Below are 20,189 nucleotides of genomic sequence, written 5' to 3'. Positions count from 1 at the left end.
GGGACAGTGGTCGGGGCACAACGGGAGATAGTTTTGTGTTGAGGGACACACATACACACAGCTCGTGCGAGTGGGGCTGTGAGCGCATGCGTGCTTGTGCACCGCTCACGCAAGTGGAATTGTGTGCGTGCATGCACTCACCGGCTGCTTGTGAGGCCCGGTTTCGAATGGGTCCACAGCCTGGTAGTGGGCTGTGGCCCAGGGGTTGGGGGACTCCCGTCCTAGGATGATATTGCAGGATCTAATCTGGGTCGGTCACCAGGACCAAATTTCAGAAGATTAAACCTCTGATTTTGGTAACCAACCCAGATTGGATCTTAAGACAACTTTCCACAAAGAAGTACCTGAAGATCCACAGATTCTACTTTTAAAGAGCCGACAGAGTGGATTCCCAAGGAACAAGTCATAAAGCTTGATTTGCCTGAACTACCGTAAATTCTTTGTCTCTTGCAAAATTGGAAATCAATTAAGTTGTCCTCCAGCAAACAACATCTGACCTGGGAAAGAGGGGTCAAAAAAAGCAGGCACCGCTATGCAATTGAAGCTCTGTCATACATATAATATAAATACAGGGACGCGGTCAGCAGTTCAGTGGTTCGAATCCCTAGTGCCGCGTAACGGGGTGAGCTCCCGTTACTTGTCCCAGCCTCTGATGGTGATGAGGACCATTTTTCCCTATTATTACAAGGTGCAGAATGCTGCTTGTTTGCTTTAAAAATAATACTGGTCTTCTATTAATGCGTATGGGACTTAAGGCGAGTCACTTTGTTACATTGAAGGGTTTTTCTTTTAGAAAAAACAGATTGCACAGAGATTCGTCTGTCAAGAAGAGAATTTTGGCACATTTGGGCTCCTTTTATCTCTGTAGGAAAGGGACGCGGTGGCTCAGTGGCCAAGACACTGAGCTTGTCGATCGAAAGGTCAGCAGTTCAGCGGTTCGAATCCCTAGTGCCGCGTAACGGGGTGAGTGAGCTCCTGTTACTTGTCCCAGCTTCTGCCAACCTAGCTGTTCGAAAGCACGTAAAAAATGCAAGTAGGAAAATAGGGACCACCTTTGGTGGGAAGGGAACAGCGTTCCGTGCGCCTTTGGTGTTTAGTCATGCCGGCCACATGACCACGGAGAAGTCTTCGGACAGCGCTGGCTCTTCGGCTTTGAAACAGAAAGAGCACCGCCCCCTAGAGTTGGGAATGACTAGCACATACGTGCGAGGGAAACCTTTACCTTTACCATAAATATAAAAAAGGGGCACAGTTTTGGTAATAGCCCCATCTTCATTCTTTTGCCCCCACTGATGTCTTTGCCTCCATGCCAGTCTATTTAAAAAGGGTTCCACTTCAACTATGCTGGGCACATGAAAAGAAACGTTACTCTCAGCCACTGGTTCTAGTCTTAAACTATCCGAAACCTCACCGATTATCTGTGGCCTTCTCAGAGACCAGGCATCCTGTTCCATGATCTTCAGGGCTTCTTGTAGGAGCCTCTGATATTCCTGCTGCTTCTCTACCAATTTCCACTGCAACCTGCCAGAGCCAAAAAAAAATATCAGGATAAATTGCTCATGTTCCTAAATTTAAAACCTGATTAGTGAGAAGCTTTAAACCAGGGTTTGGTTTGTATTCATTGCTAAATCCTTAATGTGGCTTGATTCTTTCTGATATAGCATAATGGACAAATCGTGCTAAATAATAAAAAAAACAAGAAGGTTCAGTTGCCTTTTGGAAAAAAAACACCTTTTTGGAACAACCATGACCTGGATGATTGAGAATCTCCATAGACATATATCTGTTCAGGTAGTCCTCGACCAGAGGTGAGTTTCAGCAGGTTCTGACCAGTTCTGGAGAACCGGTAGGGGAAATTTTGAGTAGTTCAGAGAACTGGTAATAAAAATTCTAACTGGCCCCGCCCACATCTATTCTCTGCCTCCCGAGTCCCAGCTGATCGGGAGGGAATGGGGATTTTGCAGTATCCTTCCCCTGGGGTGAGGTGGGAATGGAGATTTTACAATATCCTTCCCCCGCCATGCCCAAGCCACGCCCACCAAGCCACACCCACAGAACCGGTAGTAAAAAATTTTGAAACCCACCACTGTCCTCAACCTACAACTATTGAATGCAAAATCTCCATTGCTAAGCAAGGCAGTTGTTAAGTGAGTTTTGGCCATTTTTTGACCTTCCCCACCCCAGTTGTTAAGAGAATCATTGCAATTGCTAAGTTAGTAACACAGTTGTGAAGTCAACCTGGCTTCTCCCTTGACTTTCCTGTCAGAAGATCCCGAAAGGTGATCCCAGGACCCTGAAACTATGGTAAATGCATACCAGTGGCCAAGCATCCTAATTTGGATCACATGACTATGCAGAAGCTACAACAGTCATTAAGTGTGGGAAACGGTCATAAGTCACTTTTTTCAGTGCTGTTGTAACTTCGAACGGTCACTAAATAAATGGAGGTCAAGGGCTACCGCTACTTACTTGCAGATATTCCTATCTGATGCTTGCTTGTTTTAAAGGATGTCTATTTAACTCAGTGGTGAAATTCATTTTTTTTACTACTGGTTTTGTGGGCGTGGCTTGGTGGGCGTGGTGTGGCTTGGTGGGTGTGGCAGGGGAAGGATACTGCAAAATCTCCATTCCCACCCCACTCCAGGGGAAGGATACTGCAAAATCCCCATTCCCTCCCCATTCCTGGGGGAAGGATATTGCAAAATCTCCACTCCCACCCCACCCTGGGGCCAGCTCAAAACTGCTCAAAATTTCTGCTACCGGTTCTCCGAACTGCTCAAAATTTCTGCTACGGGTTCTCCAGAACCTGCTGGATTTCACCCCAGTTTAACTAGTTGCACCACTTCACAGTGGCTTAGTGCAGCTCCAACCCTACTGCTCGTCCCAGCTCTCCCAGCATCTCAGATGCAATTCAAGAAGAACTCACCTTCTGGTTTCTTCCTGCAGATGGTTGAGTTGAGTCATGAGGGGCAAATGGCTCTTGAAGGGAGGCTGGGAATCCAGCCAACTGTTGGTGTCAGTGCCAATTCCAGACGTTGGCGTATCTGCACTGTCCTTGAGGTCGCTCTCCTGCTTTTTCAAAGATGGGGGCTGCTGAGTCAAAAGCGGCTCCTCGTGTTCTCTGCTGCTCGGTTGATTCTGGCTTTCCTCCTGCAAATTCTGTGGCTGCACCTTGAGTTCTGGAAGAGCGAAGTGAGACACGTGAGCAAGGCAAGAACCCAAAACTGCAGGAAGAGGCCATCGCTGCCAACTGATGGTACATGGCAATTTGAAAACCTGAGATGGATAATCTCACAAAATGGCTGTCAATGAAGTAGGGAATCACCGTCTCCACAAAATGGCTTCCAAGCAGCTGAAAACAGGGGAGGCTGTCTCCTGCCACCTCCTCAGTTGCTTTTAACCTCATGATTTTATCCTTTATTTTGGGCAGGTGGAATTGGGTTACATTCTCCCATCCTTTAACTGTCTTCTGTAGAATTCTATAGGCAGAGGGAGGCACAGAGGCCCTCTCAAAAAATAAGTTATTTCTGGTGCTGTGCTTTGCACCAAGCAGAATTTCACTTTTCATCCCCTTTTTAATTAAATATCTCTGCAGATACATGAAGGGAGGCAGGAAGCCTGACAAAGGAGGTGTCTGCTAATTCACCAATGCCGATGGATAGATTGTAGGAGTAAACAAAAAGTAAGAACAACTGAACCACCTATTCTGTCATGAAGAAAATATTTCAGGTTCAATCCAGACATCTCCAGTTCGAAGGACGGAGCAGTTTTTAAAAAGTCTCCAAGATTTTTTTAGATACACTAGTCCTACATGATCTTGGTGAATTGGGATGTTTACAGGGAAAAAAAAAATTCCTTAAGTTATGCAGAAGAGAGAGTTTTAGAAGATAACAGTTCTTCCTACAGAGATAAGGTAAAGGTTCCCCTCACACATATGTGCTAGTTGTTCCCAACTCTAGGGGGCAGTGCTCATCTCTGTTTCAAAGCCAAAGAGCCAGCGCTGTCCGAAGACGTCTCCGTGGTCATGTGGCCAGCATGACTAAACACCAAAGGTGCACGGAACGCTGTCACTTTCCCACCAAAGGTGGTTCCTATTTTTCTGCTTGCATTTTTTACGTGCTTTCGAACGGCTAGGTTGGCAGAAGCTGGGACAAGGAACAGGAGTTCACCCACCCCGTTACGCGGCACTAGGGATTCGAACCACTGAACTGCCAACCTTTCGATCGACAAGCTCAGCGTCTTAGCCACTTGAGCCATCGTCCCTTTCCTACAGAGATAAAAGGAGCCCAAATGTGCCGAAATTCTCTTCTTGACAGACTAATCTCTGTGCAATCTGTTTTTTCTAAAAGAAAAACCCTTCAATGTAACAAAGTGAGTCGCCTTAAGTCCCATACGCATCAATAGAAGACCAATATTATTTTTAAAACAAACAAGCAGCATTCTGCACCTTGTAATTACAGGGGAAAAAATGGTCCTTATCATCTATTCCCCAGGAATTCCCTTTAAATCCATTCTCCTGCCCAAAATGGATTCAGTCTTACTCTAACACAGTGTTTCTCAACCTTGGAAGCTTGAAGATGGGTGGACTTCAACTCCCAGAATCCCCCAGCCAGCACCCATCTTCAAGCTACCAAGGTTGAGAAACACTGCTCTAACAGATTCTTCATTCTGCCTTTAGTGTTTTAACAAAACTCATTTCTCTAGTTATGCATCTCGATCCACGTTTCTCAACCTTAGCAGGCTGGCTGGGGAATTCCAAGAGATGAAGTCCACATCATCCTTCAAATTGCTCAGGTGGAGAAACGTTGATCTAGACTAGAGAAAAGTGCATCATCAACCCATTTAAAATGTCCTAGATTCGTGATGGCAAGCCTATGGCACATGTGACAGAAGTGGCATGCAGAGCCATCTTTCCGGGGACGAGAGCCATTGCCCGTTGCTCTTCCAGGTTCCAGCATGCCGGCTAGCTGGTCTTCACACATGCAGGAACGCTGGAAACCGGAAGAGCAGTTGCCCGATGTGCATGCGCTTCTCTTCTAATTTCTGGCGCATACATGAGCACCAGAAAGCTGGTCTTTGTGTGCGCATGCATGCCAGAAACCAAAAGACCAAGTGGTCGGTGCTCATGCGCATTTTGGAAACTGAAAGATAATCTTCCCGGCACGCGCGTGCGCACCAGGCAGCTGCTCTTCCCGTTTCCAGCGCGTGCCAAAAAGGTTCGCCAACACTGTCCTAGATCAAAATAACGTTGCCTGACACCAAACAATGGCTTGAGTGTTTCTGAAAAGTGATAGATTTTAGACATTGCCATCTGTGGCCAGAGCACAGATTCTTCTCTCCAGTTCTCCAGTGTCTGGGCTACTCTCGTTTTTATATTCAGGCCTGAACCAACTTTCTTCTCCTTCCCTTTCGTCCTACCTTCCAAGAGGACGGTCAAGGTTGCCTGGACCGCTTGCCCCATGAGATTATCCAGGGCGAACACCCAGTGCGGCTTAATTTGGAGCTTCCGTAGCATGTGCTTTACCTAGAGGGGTGGGAGAGAACAAGTGTGAGAATGGATGGGGCACCCTCATTTGAGGCAGCATGAGTCAGTTTTCCATTAGCATTTAGCAACAGCAATAACACTTAGGCTTATGGACCTCCCCATAGTGCTTTACAGCATACTCTGGGTGGTTTACAATGTATGTCATCTGCACCTCCATAACTGTCTGGTTTGGTTCTGCAACCCAACAAGACAGACACAGACTTCAGAGGATAGTTAGAACTGCAGAAAAAACAGTGGCTACCAACCTGCCTTCCATTGAGGACTTGTATACTGCACAAGTCAAAAAGAGGGCTGTGAAAATATTTACGGACCCCTCGCATCCTGGACATAAACTGGTTCAACTCCTACCCTCAAAAGGACGCTATAGAGCACTGCACACCTGAACAACTAGACACAAGAACAGTTTTTTCCCGAATGCCATCACTCTGCTAAACAAATAATTCCCTCCACACTGTCAAACTATTCACTAAGGCTGCATTACTATTACTATTAGTCTTCTCATCATTCCTATCACCCATCTCCTCCCACTTATGACTGTATGACTGTAACCTTGTTGCTGGTATCCTTAAGATTTATATTGACTGTTTTCCTATGAGTATCATTAAGTGTTGTACCTTATGATTCTTGACGAATGTATCTTTTCTTTTATGTACTTGGAGAGTATATGCACCAAGACAAATTCCTTGTGTGTCCAATCACACTTGGCTAATAAAGAATTCTATTCTGTTCTGTTCGCATATTGCCCTCATTAATCTGAGTCTTCATTTTACTGACCTCGAAAGAATGGAAGTCAACCTTGAGCCCCATAAGGATCGAACTCCCGGCTGGGGGCAGAGTTTGCCTGCAGTATTGCACTTTAACCACTGCACCACTGGGGCTCATTAAAGATCAGAGGGACTGAAACAGCCCCATGGGGCTACTACATCCCTATATATAACAGAGTTTACCCACTATCCCGAATCACAGCATAGTTGACAGGAACGCAACCACATTAGCTTTTAAAAGGCATGGCTGTTCATTTGGATTGTCTGTGAATTTAACCAATTGAGTTTTCTTCAGTAAACCATCATTAAACAAGACACGAGCCATGGTGGCACAGTGGTTAGAATGCAGTATTGCAGGCTAATTCTGCTGACTGCCAGCAGTTCGATCCTGATCAGCTCAAGGTTGACTCAGCTTTCCATCCTTCAGAGCAGTGGTGGGTTCCTCCCGGTTCGGCCCGGTTCCACCGAGCCGGTAGCGGTGACGATATGACGTCACCGAAACAGTTCTGCCCACCCCCACCCACGTTATTCTTATCTTTTATTTGGCCCCACCCCCAATCTATTGCTGCCTCCTGAGTCCCAGCTGATGAGCTATAAGGAAAAAAAACTGTTTTAAACTCTTGCCGCAGGGCTTCAAAGAGCCGCCCTACAGCTGATCAGTGGTAAAAGGCAGTTTGGTAGTAGACCGGTGCCTCCAAAAACAAATGGGTAGACCAGTGCCTGCAAAAATACATGAGTAGACCAATGCCTGCAAAAATAAATGAGTAGACCGGTGCCTGCAAAAATACATGAGTAGACCAATGCCGGAAAAAATAAATGGGTAGACCGGTGCCTGCAAAAACAAATGGGTAGACCAGTGCCTGCAAAAATAAATGAGTAGACCGGTGCCTGCAAAAATACATGAGTAGACCAATGCCGGAAAAAATAAATGGGTAGACCGGTGCCTGCAAAAACAAATGGGTAGACCAGTGCCTGCAAAAATACATGAGTAGACCTGTGCCTGCAAAAGCAAATGGGTAGACCAGGGCCTGCAAAAATACATGAGTAGACCAATGCCGGAAAAAATAAATGGGTAGACCAGTGCCTGCAAAAACAAATGGGTAGACCAGTGCCTGCAAAAATACATGAGTAGACCTGTGCCTGCAAAAGCAAATGGGTAGACCAGGGCCTGCAAAAATACATGAGTAGACCAGTGCCTGCAAAAATACATGGGTAGACTGGTGCCTGCAAAAATACATGAGTAGACCAGTGCCTGCAAAAATAAATGGGTAGACCAGGGCCTGCAAAAATATATGAGTAGACCAGTGCCTGCAAAAATAAATAGGTAGACCGGTGCCTGCAAAAATACATGAGTAGACCAATGCCTGCAAAAATACATGAGTAGACCAGTGCCTGCAAAAATACATGGGTAGACCGGTGCCTGCAAAAATACATGAGTAGACCAGTGCCTGCAAAAATAAATAGGTAGACTGGTGCCTGCAAAAATACATGAGTAGACCAATGCCTGCAAAAATAAATGGGTAGACCGGTACAGCTCTGCAAACAGTTAAAAACCTGGCAGTACCTCTGCTAAATCCTAAAGAATTGTCACATGACCATCAAGCCATGCCCACAAAATAAGCCACGCCCACAGAACCGGTAGTAAAAAAATTTAGAACCCACCCCTGCTTCAGAGGTTGGTAAAATGAGGACCCAGATTGTTCGGGGCAATAGGCTGACTCTGTAAACCGCTTAGAGTGGGCTGTAAAGTACTGTGAAGCGGTATATAAGTCTGTTGCTAAGTGCTATTGCTACTGCATGATTCAGAGCAGTGAATTGAATCTCGGAGAGAGACCAGACCAGTTGCATTGGTTTTTCAGAAACCTTCCAGTTTTAGAAGAGATTAGACCAGGGGTTTCCAATCTTGACAACTTGAAGCCTGGTGGACTTCAAGTTGCCAAGGTTGAAGACCCCTGGATTAGACAACTCTGATCTGTTAAGCCATCATTCCAGATATATTTTCTTACCTAAACAAGGAAACAGAATGACCACGGATGAACAAAGAAGCAAAAATTCACCAAATTGCAATCCCATGGGAGGTATAGTTCCAGATTTTGGGTGCATTCATTAAATTAGCCCATTTGAGGTATGTTTGATTCAGGAGCCTGGATAGCTCTGCAGACAAGGCACTGTAATTTAACACCAGCTGTCTGCAATTAAAGTAAGTTCGAATCTTGCCAGGCTCAAGGTTGACTCAGCCTTCCATCCTTTCTAAGGTAGGTAAATTGAGGACCCAGTTTGTGGGGGCAATAAGCTGACTTTGTATAAAATATACAAAAGAATGAAGGCTATTGCTTAACGCATTGTAAGCTGCCCTGAGTCTCCGGAGAAGGGCAGCATATAAATCAAATTAAAAAAAAAAATGGTTGCCTTGTGATGCCCAATCGAAGGTTACATGAAATCAAACAGAGTTTCAATGGTAGATAGACCTCCGTGGGAGAAAATCTTAAGGAAGCGAAAGACTAATTCCTGAAATGCTGATCGTGAGATACTCACAGTGTCCTGGAAGGCAAAGAGTGGCGCCTGCACCTGACAAAAACTCAGCCCATCGGACTGGAGGCGAGCCTGTAACTGGAGCAGGCTTTGAGCCAGCTGTTTGCGGCCTGGGGAACGGATGTAGCTCTTGAGACAGGATACCAGCTCAGCAATGTGTTCCAACGACAGCACCCTCTGTGGAGGAGAAGGAGAGTAACACAAGGCCCGCATGGATTATAGATCCATGAATAGCTGCAGCAAGATTACTATAGTACACACACAAAGATGGAACACCCACAGTGGAAGATGAGATTGCAAAATGGATGGAATTGATGGACATTTATTTTTATCATCCATCCATCCATCCATCCATCCATCCATCCATCCATCCATCCATCCATCCATAGTAAGAGCCAAGGTGGCGCAGTGGTTAGAGTATAGCATTGCAAGCTACTTCTGCTGACTGCTGACTGCCTGCAGTTTGGCAGTTCAAATCTCACCAGGCTCAAGGTTGACTCAGCCTTCCATCCTGCTGAGGTTGGTAAAATGAGGACCCAGATTGTTGGGGGCGATAAATTGACTCTGTAAACTGCTTAGAGAAAGCTGTAAAAGCACGTCACCCCAGGACACTGCAACCGTCATAAATATGAGTCAGTTGCCAACCGTTCTGGATTTGATCACATGACCATGGGGATGCTGCAATGGTCATAAGCGTGAAAAACAGTCATAAGTCACTCTTTGCAGTGCCACTGTCACTTTAAGCGGTCACTAAATGAAGTGTTGTAAGTCAAGGCTACCTGTCATCTCAGTCTTCACCTATCCATCACCTTTACGCCAAGACCCAAGTAAACCTTACCTCTTCCTGAGCCTCATATATGGCTGCCGCGATATTCGGCAGTTCCTCCGTCAGGACTTTGTGTAAGGTAGCTCGCCTCTCGCTGTCTTTCTTGAGCAAGAAGAGGCAACTGCTCTCTTCGTGGGAGGAAGCAGAGAGGTTGAGATCGACATTGGTCACGGCTTCAGGGGTCCTGCATTGGAGGAGTTGGATTCAAGGCAACAATGGTTGTGTTAGGAAATGGTTATTTGTCTAAGTAATTGGTCAGGCAATACATAAACCAACAATGTATCTTTGAAGTCAGAAAGGTATTATATTGCTTTAAGACTGTATTGCATCATCCTGTATCCTGATTGGCTAAGCTCTGTAGCCAATGTACTTAAGGGAAGTCAGGATGATGGCTTGTGTGGATACTACACCATTTTACCTGCTTATTTGCTGTAACTCTCTACCTGATGTCTCTGCAAGATCACTGTTTGATCATAGCTATATGTTGCTTTCTACTATTTATTGAATGTTTTGATATTGAACTTGTTCCTGTTTTGAAACTCAAGAAGAACTGTTTTATTGTGTATGACTACAACTGGTAAGAAGACTTTGTACTTGAAATATCCCTGGATTGATCTTTTAACTCTCGTCTTATCTGTGTATGACTTGGATTGTTTTTGGATTTTGCTTTACTTTTTCTAAAAGTAAAAGACTACAACAACTCAGTGTGTTTGTGTGTTGACTGTGATTGTTCACAACCACTCCCAGTCGCTTTTCATGCGTTTACTCAAAGGGTACTCTGCTCAATAACCCACAACATCGGTTATGAGCCAAGAATATCTTTAACAGGTTGGGTGACAGTAATTTACTCCAGTTCCCCCCCCCCCCACCTCTCAAAAAACCACAATGGAAGAGATCCAATTGGGAAACTCTCTGTTTAATACCCAAAGACAATGGTGGGATGCAACTGGTTCACAGCACTTCGGCCGAACTGGTTGTTAAATTGCTGGCTGGCCCCTCCCCTTCCAGAAGTCCCCACGTGCCCCATTTTGGCTCCCAGGAGGCTGCAGGGAGGCCTACTAGGCCCAAAACTGGGCACTGGTGGTGCAGTGTGCCCCCCCCCCCCGTGGCCTGTTTTTGCTCCCAGCGGGAGTGCAGTGAACCAAGTGCTGCCTGTCACACCCCTGGCCACGCCCAACATGGCCATGCCCACCCAGCCGGTCATTAAGGCAGAGAACTGGTTGTTAAATTATTTGAATCCCACCACTGCCCAAAGGTGCTTTAGACACAAGGACCGTTTTCCCCGCATGCCATCATTCTGCTAATACAACGAAGTGTTGTATTTTATAATTCATGATGAAAGTATTTATGACAACCACGATCATGATTTGATCACTTATATCTTTTATGTACACTGAGAGCTTATGCACCGAAGACAAATTCCTTGTGTGTCCAATCACGCTTGGCCAATAAAGAATTCTATTCTATTCAAGAGGCAACTGGACTTTCTGGGTTTTCTTTGAAGATGTTTCACTTCTCATCCAAAAAGCTTCTTCAGCGCTGAGCTGAAGAAGATTCTTGGATGAGAAGCGAAAAGTCTTCAAAAACCCCCTCAGAAAATCCAGTTGCCTCTTAAAAAAGCACGTTTGGGACAACCATGACCTGAATGCAGGGGTGGGTTTCAAAAATTTTAGCAAGGGGTTCTCTGCCTGGTTGCTGGGTGGGTGTGGCCATGGTGGGTGTGGCCTAGTCAGCCTCCTGCACCACCGGGGGGGGGCGCATTTTTGTCCTCCCCGGACTCCGGAGGTTTTCCTCGAGCTTCCGGGAGGACGAAAACAGCCTCCAGTCTCTGGAGGCCCTCTAGAGGTTGGAAATGGGCCTGTTTCTGGCCTTCTCGAACTTCCGGTAGGCCTGTTTTTCGCCCTCCCTGAGGCTCCGGGCACGCCCTGCACTTACCTGCATCCAAAACGGGCCCTGTGGGGACTCCTGGGAGGGGCGGGGTGGGGTGAACAGGGCTAGCAAGGAGTGGGATTTGGGGATTCTCCGAACTGCACAGAATCTTAGCTAGAGGTTCTCCTAAACCCCTACGAACCCGCAGCAGCCCACCCCTGCCTGGGTGACTGAGAATCTCCATAGACATCTCTGTTTAATAACAACCTTCCTGTACGTGACCAAATGAGCAGAAGTGAATGAGGTTAAGGCAATCGGCGGCTCATGGACGACTGCAGAAATCACAAGAGTATGACTAGTTTGACAAAGGACATCAGATCATGCGTATATTCTCTCCCCAAAAATGCTCTATGAAAGATCCTCTGTGCTTGTGAGCAATGGTAGCCACTAGGTGGCAGTCTAACTCTTTCATACTTCTCCAGACTTTAATCCACTCTGGGCAGATCAGTGCAGATCTAGAAGCAAGCGCCAGCCAATCATTTAGATTGGCCATGCTCAGCTCTTCTTTGTTTGCGGTCACTACTGTCAAAAAAAAGAAGAAGAAGAAGAAGAAAGAAGAAATTATCTCTCCCCCCTCTCTCTTTCTCTCTCTCTCTCTTTCTCCTTCCCCTTTCAAAAAATATTCGTTATGCAAATACTGGAGCGCATAACCCCAGAGATGTCACCGGAATCTCAAATCTCAAAACTGTCTCACGCTTATCCCAAAGGTGCTTTTTCAGAAGGCAACTGGACTTTCTTGTTTATTCTTTGAAGACGTTTCGCTTCTCATCCAAGAAGCTTCTTCAGCTCTGACTGGATGGTGGGGGATGGAAGGATTTATATTCCTTGCAGACAGCTGGAAATTTGCATCCTTTTAGAGGGTCCTTGAAGCACTTGGAGATTTATCCGTTTCCTCAGGGTCACCTGAGTGGTGCAAATGGTTCCTGTCATCTGCAATTTTTTTCTCTGGAAATCCTATTCCCACACCATTCCAAGGGCGTTCATCCCAAATTGTATAGCTAAAAAGTCTGTAGAGATTCTCAGTCATCCAGGTCATGGTTGTCCCAAAGGTGCTTTTTCAGGAGGCAACTAGTTTTTTTTTTTTTTTCTTTCACTGTGTCTCACTTATTTTGGCTTTTTCATGTGAGGGAATTCAGTAGAGGAAGTAATTATGCTTGGAAGAGAGAGTGGTCAAAGGAAACCAGGCCGCCAAAGAACATGGCGGCTGGACACCATCAAAGCTGTTATCGGCCGGATAACAGCTTTGATGAACACAGAACATCTGTGGAGGAGTGCAAGACTGGAAGTGACACCTGGCCCACAGAATTGCCAAGAGCTGAACATGACTGAATGGACATCATCATCATCATCATCATCATCATCTTTTTCCCAAAAAGAAATTCAGCTGTCAGGCCTGGAAGCCATCTTTTTCGTTAGGCCTTCACGCCTGCCACATTTATTACTGTGGAAAACTGGACGGGGGGATTGTATGGAGCCAGGGTGATATATAGTCAAAATAACATTCCTTTCTCAGAGAGTCAAGGACATCCTGCCCTGCACCAGGAAGGGTGTGACTGGGAGGCATCTCCAGTTGGGACAGTGCTTTGATTGGACCTTGTGATGGACACGTGGATATTGGGCAGGGACTTAAACTCCTTTGGGTGGGGAAAACCTGGAAATTTTCAGATTTGGGTTTTCCCAGATGTGCCAATATGACATCTCTAATAAAATGGAACTTTGAGGAAACTCAAACCTCGGAATTTTCTTTCCTTGAGAGTGTTACTTGGAATCCTGGCATTAGTGTTATATTACCTCAGATAATTGTTCCCCTGGTTCACTTCGCTGGAACTTCGGGATAAAACAATATTTTCCACTTGGACTTTCAGGGAGTGCAAGGAAGAAGAACGATTTCTAGGTTCTGCAACGCCTTCCGATGAAGTGGACCTTCTGGGCTTGTTGGACACAGATGGATCATCTGAACAAAAAGAAAAGAAAAAGAAGCCGGTAGCTGAGAAGTGACGCCATGCCCAGACTCTCAGAATCTCAACCTGGCGTAGCTTCTTCCCTCACCTGGCACTGCTGGGCTCCTGCATTTCTTCCTGTTCCTTAAAAAGGGTTCCTGAAGCAAAGCAGCCGCGGTCGATCGCTTGTCTGGATTAGCTTCAAAACATTTCAGGATAAAATCCTTGGCTTCGTCAGACATGGAACTGGGCACCTCTGGATGGATCTTGAACATCCCCACCTGAAGAAAAGGAACTGGCTAGCAATAGTACACAATCTTTTACTCAGAACACCCAATATAAGGTATCTAGAAATTTGCCAATTTTTCTTTAGTTTGTAGGATGATGTGGGAAGTAGGACATTCTGCCTGCTTTTGATTGGAGATGGTGGGGATTGAACCCAACACAGCGCTCACCGAAATTGTTCTTCCCATCAGAGACCTTTAACCCACCACCTTGACGATTTGAAGTTCCAACTCCCAGAATTACCCAGTCAGCCTTGCCAGCTGGAATTGAAGTCTATAAAAGGTAAAGGTTCCCCCTCGCACATATGTGCTAGTCGTTCCCGACTCTAGGGGGCGGTTCTCATCTCCGTTTCAAAGCCGAAGAGCCAGCGCTGTCCGAAGATGTCGCTGTGGTCATGTGGCTGGCATGACTAAACACCAAAGGTGCACGGAACGCTGTTACCTTCCCAACAAAGGTGATCCCTATTTTTCTACTTGTATTTTTATGTGCTTTCGAACTGCTAGGTTGGCAGAAGCTGGGACAAGTAACGGGAGCTCGCCCCGTCACGCGGCACTAGGGATTCAAACCGCTGAACTGCCGACCTTTCAATCAACAAGCTCAATGTCTTAGCCACTGAGCCACCGCATCTCGTAGTTATAAGTCTATGCAATCACAGAATTCTAAGAGTTAAAGTCCAACCCAAGAGCAGTTACAGCTTTGCCTTAAACCAAAGCAGTGGCTGCCTTGATAACAGCCCTAGTAATGGGCTGGAAGAAGCAGCCAGCCGTTGAAAGAGGCTTGTGGCAACAGCAGAGGATTTAGGGACAGACAGGTTGCCAAAGCCAATTATTGTCTTGTTACCAACACTCAGCAGAACAAGGAAATTTATTTCATTTACTGACTTGCTGGAAAGGTGGAACTTGGGAACGTGCATGAATGTTTAGAACAGAGGTCTTCAAACATGACAGCTGTAAGACTTGTGGACTTCAACTCCCAGAATTCTCCAGCCAGCTATGCTGGCTGGAGAATTCTGGGAGTTAAAGTCCACAAGTCTTACAGCTGCCAGATTTGGGAACCCCTGGTTTAGAATAATGATTCCTGTTAATTTCTGGCTTATTTTTTGTGCAGAGAATTCCAGGCAACAGGCATGGTCATATCTTCCCATCTTTCCTGACTTCGCCAATACGTGAGGTAGGCCAAGCTGAGAGGCAGAATGACTTACTGATCTGCAGATACGCAGTGAAATTTAAGGTTGAGTAGGCATTTGAAGCTGGGAACAGTTTAATTCTCTATAGTGATATAATGGTTATGGTGCTGGTAAAAACCAGGAGACTGTGAGTTCTAGTCCCACCTTAGGCATGGAAACCGGAAGGGTGACTTTGGGCCAATTGTCAGGAGACTGTGAGTTTCAGTTCTGCCTTAGACAGAAATGCCACCTAGGTGACTTTGGGCCAATCGTCAGGAGATTGTGAGTTTTAGTCCTGCCTTAGGCATGAAAGCCAGCTGGGAGACTTTGGACCAGTCACTACTCTCAGACCAACCTACCTCACTGGATTGTTGTTGTGTGGAAAATGGGAAGAAGGAGTATTAGGTATGTTTGCTACCTTGAGTTACGTGTAAAGTAAAAAAGGCAGGATAAAAATCAAATAAATAAATAGTGGACCTCATTGTTTTATAAAGCCTACTGCATTGGTTAAAGGAAGGCACCTGCTGTGTTTGGTTTCAGATGCTCTCCCAGGCTGAATTCCCATCCCGGCTCATTCCATGCATTTCTTGCATTCCCACACGTTCCAATCTTGATGAAGAAATCCCAAACAGAGCCAGTTGAGAGTTCTGGTTGATCCTTTTCCCTGAGGGACCCAATGATGATGATTTCTCACTGCCTGTCCAGTCTCACCTTGAACATTGCGGCCTGTGGGCTGCCCAGCTCAAAGAAGGGAGGCCTGCCTGTGGCCATCTCAATAATGGTGCAGCCCAGGGACCAGATGTCAGCAGGTTTCCCATAACCTCGGGGCCCCTGATCAATGATCTCTGGGGCCATGTACTGCAGGGTACCTACGGGAAGAAAGTCAGGGAGACAAGAGTGAGGGCACACTTGGAATATTGCATCCGGTTTCGGTTGCCACAATATAAAAAAGATGTTGAGACTCTGGAAAGAGTGAAGAAAAGAGCAACAAAGATGATTAGGGGACTGAAGGCTAAAACATATGGAGAACGGTTGCGGGAATTGGGTATGTCTAGTGAAAAAAGGGATTGAGGAGACATGGTAGCAGTGTTCCAATATCTCAGGGGCTGCCCCAAAGAAGAGAGAGCCAAGCTATTCTCCAAAGCACCAGAAGGCAGGACAAGAAGCAATAGGAAAGAAAGTAATCAAGGAGAAATTCAACTCTAGAACTAAGGAGAAATTTCTTGATACTTAGGAGCCTGAGTGGCGTAGGAGGCTAATGCCTCCTACTAAGGCAGCATTTAACTTCCAGCTGCCTGCAATTACTGCAAGTTCAAATCTCACCAGGCTCAAGGTCGACTCAGCCTTCCATCCTTTCTAAGGTAGGTAAAATGAGGACCCGGTTTGTGGGGGCAATAAGCTGACTTTGTATAAATATACAAAAGTATGAAGGCTATTGCTTAACGCATTGTAAGCCATCCTGAGTCTCCGGAGAAGGGCGGCATATAAAAATAAATAAATACATAAATAAATAAACAATTACAGGTAGTTCTCAACTTACAACAGTTCATTTAGTGATCATTCAAAGTTACAACAGCACTGAAAAAAGGGACTTATGACCGCGTTTGACGCTTATGACCATTGCAGCATCCCCATGGTCATGTGATCAAAATTCAGACGCTTGGCAACGGACTCATATTTATAACGGTTGCAATGTCATGTGACAACCCTTTGTGACTTTCTGACAAGCAAAGTCAACGGGGAAGCCAGGTTCCCTTAACCGCCATCTTACTAACTTAACAACTGCAATGATTCACTTAACAACGGTGGCACGAGAGGGTCATAAAATGTGGCAAAACTCATTCAACCGATGTCTCACTTAAGAACATACATTTTGGGTTCAATTGTGGTCGTAAGTGGAGCACTACCTATCGTCAGTGGAAGGGCTTGCCTCCAGAAGTAGTGGGTGATCCAGCAATGGAGGTTTTTAAGAAGAGATTGGACAACCATTTATCTGAAATGGTATAGGGCAGTGATGGCGAACCTTTTTGCCATCGCGTGCCAGGAGAGGGGGGGGGGAGGTTCGTGCGTGCACGTGCCCACACCCACAATTTATGTGCCGCCCCTACGCATGTGCGTGTAACCCCCCTCCCCCCCCCCGTTCCTGGCACGTGATGGCCTGGTAGGCCTCTCTAGGAGACTCTGGAGGCTGGGGACAGCAAAAAAGTCACTTCCTGTCCCACCAGGAGTTGGGAAATGGGCCCTTTCAGCCCTCCGTAGGGCCTCCAAGGGAGTGGGAAAGGCTGGTTTCGCCCTCCGCAGATGCATAGAGAGGATCTGGAGCCAGGTAAGAAAGAAAAACGGGCTTCCCCACCCCACCCCCAGGCCCCAGGCCCTCCAGAGGCAGGAAACAGCCTGTTTCCCTACTTCTGGTGGGTCCAGAAGGCCCGAAAATCAGCTGGCCGGCACGTGCATGCACAGCAGAGCTGAGCTAGCATGCCCACTGATATGACTATGTGTGCCACCTGTGGCACGCGTGCCATAGGTTCGCCATCACAGGTATAGGGCAGGGCTGTAAAACTCCCGGCCCATGGGCCGGATACATCATGCCTGGCCATGCCCACATCTGGTTTAGCGAAAGGGGGGGGGGAATCCAGACATGTCACATGATGCCACTGTGACGACGTGAGTTTGACAGCCTTGGTATAAGGTTTCCTGCTCGAGCAAGGGGTTGGACTAGAGCAGGGGTCTGCAACCTTAAACACTCAAAGAGCCATTTGGACCCGTTTCCCACAGAAAAGAAAACACCGAGAGCCACAAAACCCTTCCCGTGCCTGACTATTTCCTGAGCGGCCACAAAACTAGCATATGTAATTGAATTAAATGCTTTGTTTTCTTCTGAAACTTTTCTTTTCTTGGATTTATCCATAGTTGGCCTACCGGGGGTTGAAAAGCTCAATAAATTGCGTGCCAGCGGGTGTCGCACATTGGCGGTTGTGACACATATTTTGAGTGACAGGGAGCTGCAGCAGAGGGGTGAAAGAGCCACATGCAGCTCCACAGCTGCAGGTTGCTGACCCCTGGACTAGACCACCTCCAAGGTCCCTTCTCTTATATGACAGCCACCCAACGCTCCTTGCCAGCAACTGTGCAAGTAAACAATACTGGAGTCTCTTTTTGATGAGCTGGTGTAAGATTACACTTCTTTTCAAATTTTGGTAAGCTAGCTCGCTGTCAGCAGCTAAGAGCAGCTTCTGCTCATTCTACTGAGCCAGACCCCGGAAATCTGCTTGCTGGTTGCAACCGTTCTTGCCTGGGGCAGCTCATAAATCTACCCAAGGCCGATTTCTCTTTTTGCGGAGCTCCCAATTATTGATTGCTCAAACTCTACTGACACGCTGATCTGAACTTAATTATTTTACCCCGTTCGTCTCTCTCCTATTATTCCTGATCTTCCTAGCTGTTCCTCCTCCTCTGCCTGGTGAGCTGAAAACAGCTGCCAGGCTCTTTTCGATGCAAAATGGAATCCAAGAAAGATTAGCAACTTGAGAAAACAAGCCGAGGTTGTCTGCGGAAAGTTTGGTTCTAATCTGTCCCTTCAGGGATTAAGACAAACATTCTCTGATCTTCGGCTTATTGATTGCTGGCATTTTTAATATTGTTGTGCGGCTGATTATATTGCTCCCTCTAATGGTGATTTCTACTGGCAAGCGCTGAGAGAGAGAGAGAGAGACAGAGAGAGAGATATGGAACTGAATGGGGCCATTGACAAACAAGAATTTGCCTGTCAGCAATCCAGGAAAATTAATATGTTTGCAAAGTAAATACGATTCGTGTGGAATGCTGAATGGCAGTTGAAGAGCCTTGGTGGCGCAGCAGACTAATGTGCTGTTAATTAGCACCAGCTGCCTGCAATTACAGCAAGTTCGAATCTTACCAGGCTCAAGGTTGACTCAGCCTTCCATCCTTTCAAGGTAGGTAAAATGAGGACCCGGTTAAGCTGACTTTGTATAAAAAAAGAACATCGCTTAGGGGGCCCCAAAAGCCCTACTAAGCAGGTATATACAAAAGTATGAAGGCTATTGCTTAACGCATTGTAAGCCGCCCTGAGTCTCCGGAGAAGGGCGGCATATAAATCGAACCAATAAAATAAAAAAAATAAAAAAAATACAAACGATGTGCAAGTGTGCATGGGCATGCTCACAAGAGCATGCATGCATGTGCATATAGAAATATGTGTCCATGTGTGAGTGTGTGTGTGTGTGCGGGGGGTGTATATGCACTTGATGGTGCTTGGGTAACTGCAATGCAGTTGAAGATGGTGTACACAAATTGCTAATAACTTGCATTTGGGGTAAAGAGCAATTAAAACAAAACTCTAATCAAGGAATAGTATAGGTTCCCCTGCTCGAGCAGGGGGCTGGACTAGAAGACCTCCAAGGTCCCTTCCAGCTTTAGTCTATTCTAAAACAAGACCCTAATCAAGGCGTTACCAAGTCTGACAAACAATCAAATAATAAACAACAGCCTAATCAAGGAACCACCAAAAACACTGATAGGGCAAGCCATTCGTATATAAAAAGAGAGCAAACCCCATTCCTTTCTAGCACTGATGATGTTACCTAGTTTGGTGATGAAATGCAAAACCACCAACCAAGCTCAGAGAGCACCAAGGACCCCGTATTTAAAATGTTCAACCATAGACCCTAATCCCTTACCTGTGAATGTCTCAGTGCTTGGGCTGATTCCAGCCAGCCTTTTGGAAGTGCCGAAGTCTGAAATTTTTAAGACGCCACTATAAGTGTTGATCAAGACGTTATCTCCCTGTCAATCATAGAAACTGTTGCTTTAGAGAACCAGGAAGTGTCCAAGATCTCCAAGAGCAGAAAACATGGGGGTAGCAATATCAAGCCGTCCCCGATGTGGTTTGGTTCCTCACCTTGATATCTCGGTGGATAATCTGGTTATCATGGAGGTAACGTAAACCCTCTAGGATTTGCTTAGTGTAGAATACAATGGTTGGTTCGTTGTCCTTCAAAGGACCCCACATGGACCGCAAGAGAGAAGAGAGGCTTCCTGGATGGAGAGATGGGAGGGAAGGAAGAATCATGGGGAATTAGAGAGGCTACTTTGCACCAGAAATAAATCTCTGAGAACCAATTGCTCACAAGCCACACAGAGAACATGCATTTTGGAGGCTGGGAGAGAGCGTACAGGTGCACCT

The 20,189-nt window shown here is 46.2% G+C and overlaps 1 protein-coding gene across 1 annotated transcript in view; it reads right to left on the bottom strand.

Annotated features, from left to right (window-relative positions):
* The window catches only part of MAP3K6 (mitogen-activated protein kinase kinase kinase 6), a 76,823-nt gene that overhangs the window by 3,625 nt on the left and 53,009 nt on the right, over window positions 1–20,189 (bottom strand). The window contains exons 17-26 of the mRNA XM_070950123.1: window positions 19,905–20,041; window positions 19,684–19,789; window positions 15,698–15,855; window positions 13,646–13,817; window positions 13,388–13,550; window positions 9,680–9,851; window positions 8,845–9,018; window positions 5,419–5,524; window positions 2,927–3,179; window positions 1,412–1,521 (exon numbers count right to left, since the gene is read on the bottom strand). Of these exons, the coding sequence (XP_070806224.1) occupies window positions 1,412–1,521; window positions 2,927–3,179; window positions 5,419–5,524; window positions 8,845–9,018; window positions 9,680–9,851; window positions 13,388–13,550; window positions 13,646–13,817; window positions 15,698–15,855; window positions 19,684–19,789; window positions 19,905–20,041 (1,551 nt within the window). The remainder of the gene's footprint in view (window positions 1–1,411; window positions 1,522–2,926; window positions 3,180–5,418; window positions 5,525–8,844; window positions 9,019–9,679; window positions 9,852–13,387; window positions 13,551–13,645; window positions 13,818–15,697; window positions 15,856–19,683; window positions 19,790–19,904; window positions 20,042–20,189) is intronic.

Source organism: Pituophis catenifer, unplaced genomic scaffold (assembly GCF_029215685.1).
Source record: "Pituophis catenifer annectens isolate HBS135680 unplaced genomic scaffold, rPitCat1.0.hap2 SCAF_9, whole genome shotgun sequence".
Lineage (NCBI taxonomy): Eukaryota > Metazoa > Chordata > Lepidosauria > Squamata > Colubridae > Pituophis > Pituophis catenifer.
The sequence above is the reverse complement of the archived record's forward strand: the minus strand, read 5'-3'. Positions and strand labels throughout refer to the sequence as shown.